Source organism: Arachis duranensis, chromosome 4, assembly GCF_000817695.3.
Source record: "Arachis duranensis cultivar V14167 chromosome 4, aradu.V14167.gnm2.J7QH, whole genome shotgun sequence".
NCBI classification, from domain to species: domain Eukaryota; kingdom Viridiplantae; phylum Streptophyta; class Magnoliopsida; order Fabales; family Fabaceae; genus Arachis; species Arachis duranensis.
The window spans coordinates 119,048,932-119,055,325 of record NC_029775.3 but is presented as its reverse complement, the minus strand read 5'-3'; the positions used below and the strand labels follow the sequence as shown (position 1 = coordinate 119,055,325).

The 6,394-nt window shown below is 27.4% G+C and overlaps 1 protein-coding gene across 1 annotated transcript in view; it reads right to left on the bottom strand.

The window, feature by feature from the left end:
• Positions 1–1,573: 1,573 nt before the first annotated feature.
• LOC107486496 (uncharacterized) overlaps positions 1,574–6,394 on the bottom strand; it is a gene marked incomplete in the record, with an annotated part of 5,433 nt that continues 612 nt past the window's right edge. Inside the window, 5 exon segments of the mRNA XM_016107050.3 lie at positions 1,574–1,922; positions 5,349–5,515; positions 5,692–5,982; positions 6,066–6,110; positions 6,200–6,394. Coding sequence (XP_015962536.1) covers positions 1,719–1,922; positions 5,349–5,515; positions 5,692–5,982; positions 6,066–6,110; positions 6,200–6,394 — 902 coding nt within the window.

Sequence of the window (6,394 nt, the reverse complement as noted above, 5' to 3'; positions counted from 1 at the left end):
TGTTAAAGAGCCAATATTTTTAGTGTGTAAAAAGAAAATAAAAAAATGTTAGTCACCTATCATTTTTTATTATTATAAAAATCAAGAATGTAAATTCTTTAATAATCCAAATCAAAACATTTTTAAATGGAAAAGTATACAAAAACAACCATTAACTAACTAACTTTAAACAATTATAATTAATTTATTAATCATATATTTAAAAAAAAATAAAATTTAAATAATTATTAATTAATGATAATTAATTAATATAAAATACAAGTAAAAAATATTTATTAATTTATTATTGATTAGACTTCAGTTAAACTCATAACAAATATATATCATCTTTAATTTGTTGATTGTTCAAGGAATAATACATGTTTAAGTGTTATGGCTAGATCCAAAATTTTGAAAGAAAGAAGATATTATTATTATTGTAGATTTGAAGTTTATTGATATTAACAAAATAAAATTATAATTGTGACCTGTGATGAGTGTGACTAAGCGAGTTGGCCAGGGAATAAAGCTAAGAACCTTCATATTCAAAAATGATATGCATATATATAATAATGCATGTGAAGCCTAAGCTGTCACCGAAATTTCACCACAAGAAGAACATAACATATATATACTATATCACTGACCATTTAACAGAAAAATAATCATGATAATTAATGGACCACACGAGAGAGAGAATGTGACACATACTCCACACTCCATCCCTTTCACAATTGAAAATTGCTCTTAACTTTTCTATTTACGGCAAAGCAACCCCAAAATTTTCTCCACTGCAAGACAGTAAGAGAATCTCAATTCTCACCCATCATCAATCGCATACTATGCTGCCAGGATATTATTTGTTAGCGTAAAGAAGTGGAGAGAATTAATTGGAAAAAATAAAAAATAAAACATGTACTATGCTGGGATATTTTTTTAAAAAAAATATTATTTATACACCAAAGTTAGTCATTAAAATCAGTTACTAATATATTTATATATAAATACATGTATACTTTAATTTATTTTTAATATATATTTATATTTCAGTATATATTTTATACTCGTGACTGACTTTAGTAGCTAATTTTAGTGTACACATAGCATAATTTTTTATTTTTAGTGTTTAAAAAGTGGAGTAGAGTTGATTAATGTTGATTCAAATGTAAGATAAAAATAAAAAAATATTAGTTACGTAAACATTTTTAAAATTAAAAGCTAAGTTACACGCACTCACTTTAATTTTCATTTAAATATCTAATTTTGAATAATGTTATAAAATTAAGAAAATAATTAAGACTGAAGTACTAAATTATCCGTTGGCAATAGTAATTTTCATTATTATTGATGAATTTTTGGGAAAAGATAATAATTTGTGCAAACAGATATTAAAAGTAGACAATTAATTAGTTAGTATAAAAAGAAATTAATTTGCAAGCATTATATATTATTATTTGTTGAAAAAATTGCATAAATATTTAATTAACTATGCATTATTATATTACATAAATAATTATCCTTTATACTCACTTTTTAAAAAGTTATTTGAACAAACAAATCTGATTGAATGAGAGTGCCAAACTTTTTATATTTAATTTTAAGCATATCAAAATTAAAATAAACTTATAAGAGACTAATTCTAATTTTATCTAAACTACTATATAGTTTAGATGTTTTTCAAATGAAAAACCAATCATGTCATCATGAATTACAATTATTTATTTATTTGTTTATTTATTTTAGCAACCTTTGAAGTGGATGAGAAAGATGTTATTTCTTCTTTGTTTTTCAGTGTCTCTCTGCCTATTCTTCCTCATCATCCAAGAAAAGCAACCACCTTGCCTTCTGCAAAGTTGTTCTTCATGTTTGCTCCAATCATTCTTTCCTCTTTGATGATGAACTGTTTCTTTTGTCTCCCATGTTTCTGTATCTTTCACTTCCACCTGCACATGCATTCATGCACACATCAATGTCATGCATGCATGCATGGTAGTGTATGTGATGCATATATATATGTTATTATGTGCTTATTCTCATAACCCATTTTTCTATCTTTTCAGAATATTGCTATATTAGGTAACATGAATCAACACTGGTCCATTATATTCATGTGTCATCTCTTGTTACAAGATATTCGTTTATGAATTATTTGCCATCAAAGTTACTGACCCACCAAAGGTTGAATATTTTTCAAGTTCCAACATTCGGTAAACAATATTATATTCTTTATAAATTGGCATAAGCTACCTTGCTATATATATATATATTTGATGATTTCATTTAGTAATGTCTTCTACCTTGTTTAGAGTTGTGAGATCTTAAGTTTTCTAAATAATACTTTTAAAGCATTATGATAATAAAATATTATAATTAAGATATGTTAGCAGGGACACTTAGTTGAGTTGCCGTATTCGCGTATCAAATACATTTTGGATACAACACTCATCGATATTTGTCTGACACGCGTGTCTACTGTATTTAACCGTATTTTAATAAAAAATAAAAACTTTTTCGCCATACACATTTGGACACACCTAAATACCATCACGTATCAACATGTTCAACTTTATTCTTAAATAAATTTAAAAATAATATATATTATTATTTATTAAAACAAAAAATATTTTAAATATTTTATATAATTAAAATAAGATATTAAAAATAATTAAAAAATTAATTTATATTTTAATAAAAATTACTTTATATTTTATATATGCGTGTCTCGTATCTTATTAAATTTTAAAATTCGCGTATGGATATATCGCATATTGTATTGCGTTCCGTGTCCGGATCAACATATCATAGCTCAACAATAATAAGAAGCTGCATAATTAAGGTATAGTAGCATTTAATAATTAGGTCGTTTTATATATAAAGTTATTTTTTAAATTTAAACCGACTTTAATAAATATAAATATCAAATAGATAATATTTTATATATATATATATATTGCAAAAATGATAATAGTTAAGGCACTAATAAACATAATAAATAAAGAAATAGTGAAGACACTGCATGCATCAATCATTTTTTTTCTCAAATATAATATCTATATGACTCTATATAATGCTTTAATTTAAGCGCCAAATAGGGTATTTCCATCTAAAGTTTTGTTTGCATGTTAAGAAACAAGAATCCTCTCTGACGCAGATAGAGACATAAAGAGGAGCCCTACACTGTTGAATTTTTTTTATTTAGCTGTTTAAAAAAAAAAAAAGAAGAAACTAACAATATGAATGATTAGCTCTTCTTCCCCACTCCTCTTTTGCGTCCAAATCAGCTTACGTATGGAATAATTCAATTCAATTTCAATCTCTAACAACTTTGGCTATATTATAAAACACTTTGGAAAAGCTATTTATTAATGTAACGCCTTATTATTAATAATAAAAAGGTAAAGTATATTTTTTGTTTTTTTAAAATTTGACAAAAATTTTAAAAATATTCTAAATTTTATTTTATTTTAATTTTGTTCCAAAAATTTTCGATTTACATCAAATATACTCCACGGCTAATTTTTCAAAAAATTTAAAATCAATTCAACAATAATTTTATAAGAACAACCCTCAACACAAGCAAATTAAGTATAATTTTCATGCATTATTGTTAGATTTATCTTAAATTTTGTGAAAATTTAGCCGTCGAGGGTATATTTGATACAAATCGAAAACTTCTGGACAAAATTAAAACAAAATAAAACTTATGGGTATTTTTTAAACTTTTGCCAAACTTTCACGGACAAAAAATATATTTTACCCTAATAAAAATGTTTATATATTTATATATAAATATATATGTTTTTAATAAAATTTTAATGTTTATTTTATTTATTTTATATGACTCTATGATCTATTGAGTATATATAATATGATTGTACTTTTAGTTACTGCACTAAAATAGTTGGAGAGCCACTATGCATTATCCTAAATTGAAGTACATTTTTCCATGGCAAATTTCTTCAATGGGATTATATTCTATGACCCTATTATTGCCATAATGCAAGAAAGTGTATGCTATATGATTTAGGCTCCTACCCTTGAAACTCTATACTAGTCCTTCACTCCTTTGTATTTTATCCCATGAAGGAATGTAGTTGCAAGAGTGAGTACACTCAGAATTTTGTTGAGGGTATAGCCTTTATAACAAAATTATGTACCTTGATTCCAGAATCTCTATTGGTTACATATGAGACAAAGAGAAAAGCTATATATATATTGTTGCCATGTTTAAATCATTCAAGGGTCTGAACAAGTGGTGGGATTGAATTGTCATTTTTGGAATTTGCTTATCCAACTGTCTAACAATTCTATTAACATGTGATCGCCTAATCAGTTAAGGTGATACACATTTTAGTCTCTTAATCATAAACTTTGAATGTAAGTTTTAATGATGGGATTTTTTAATTAAAGTATTTTATGTCCTTGAAAGATATTTTCGCAGTTTGAAAATAATCACTGATATAATTATCAGGTTAGAATGCATACATTTCAATAAAGGACTGCCCTTAAGTATAAGTTATTCGAATTTCTAATAATAGGACTTGAATTATACTAAAGGAAGAAATCCTTGCCTAACTAACAAAAGAAGGTGAAAAAAGAAATTGAAGAAGGGAATAATTTGGTTTTTGCTTTATGAGATGGCATTTTCAGTATCTGAAAATTGATTCCCAAAAACAAAGACAATTGCAACTGTATGTGTAGTAGAAAAGCAGGCTACTTGGGAGGGAAAGGCATGGAGGGACCAAAAAAAATAATAATAATAAAAAATATAAAAAAATGAGGGACATTAGCACATGAAACACTGAGGACCAAGATATCTATATCACTGCCCCCACCATTGGAAGGTTATAATCTAATTATATGACAACCAGATTTGATTCTCTTATCTTGGGAAACTCACCCCCTTCCTCCTGCTTAGGCCTTAGGGTAGTTGCTCTTTCTTTTCTTTGTGTTTTTTTTTTTTGAATAATTTTGAATGATTGATAATAATGATCCTGACTCATGTATCTGATTCTTTGGATACTTCCTCAGACAGGTTTTAAATTTGTCTTGCCAAAACAAAAGATAAAATTAAACAATTAAGTTTAACTACATTTGGAAATTAATAAATAGATTTTTTTAATAATTTTTTTTATACTAATAGCTTAAACTATTTTTGTATAGATAATTAGTGAAATACCATAGTCTAATTAGTACCTTCATTGTTTAAACTTTAAAGTTTAAACACTAAAATACTCTTCACTAGTGTCATTGCTAACTTAATGATCAAAGATAAAGGGAATCATAATCCTAAATTGTTTGAGCTGTTGATTGAAGTGTAAATAATGCAAAAGAAAATTCTGCTAAAACTTCATACCAAATACACATACCTCTTCTTCGGATTTTGTTTTGGCATTTGAATTAGGTGAATCTGCAGCTCTATTTTTTGACCTTTCTATGATTGAAGGTGTTGAAGCAGGGCTAGGACTGCTTGAACTAAGATATTGAGGTGTGCTTTGAACACCAACATCTCTTGTCATTCCCTCTTTTTTCTTCTCTGCATACAAAGATTAGATTCAGAGTTGAATTGTAAAGCAACTTCTTAAAAATAGGATACTAGGAGAATGCAGAAGAACTTACTGAATAATTAGGCATTAGTTATTTGATTAGTCTATAAATAACAGCCTTAGCTATTGTAAACATTAGATGATTGTTGAATATTTGAATAGTGACCTGGAATGGGGTATTGAGGAGGAGCTGCTTCATCTTCTTCTATGAGACTAGATGGTTTGGCTTGAATATGTCTTGAAGAGGAATAAACTAGAGGAGCAGACATGGTGATTCTGTTTGTGAAACTTCTGAATGATCTTCCACTAAGAGTTTTTGCAGATAGACACTCCATTGGTACTTCTCCTGAGAGAGGGTTGCATATGTACTTTTCTGCTTCATTCCACTTTGAATTCAACGCAAACCCATCTGGGGATAAGCATTCCCAACTGTTATAGCTTGCTTTTGCTTGCAATGCTGCAATTAAACATACAACATTACTCAAATTATTCAAAAGAAAAAAATTCATAAGCATATGCATTATCATGATATGTTAATACCTTTAAGAGCAGTGGTGAATGAGTATGTTGAAGGGTCTATTTCATCTGCAACAAAAAAATGGAGAATATATGTTTGTGAAACAAGAAATTTGGAATCATTATGAAAAAGAGAAAAGAAAAGAAAAGGAATATACCTTTTAAAGGGTATCCTGGTGAAGAAGCTGTGCTAGAAATGGTTATGTTTGATCTGAAAGACCTTGTATCTTCTCTAAAGCTTCTCATGTATGATCCTGAATACCTTCTTGAGTTGGTGTTCTCTCTGCTGATTATTCTACCTTTCATTCCCCATTCTCTCAAATTGAACTCTGATTCATCATCTCTTCTCCTTG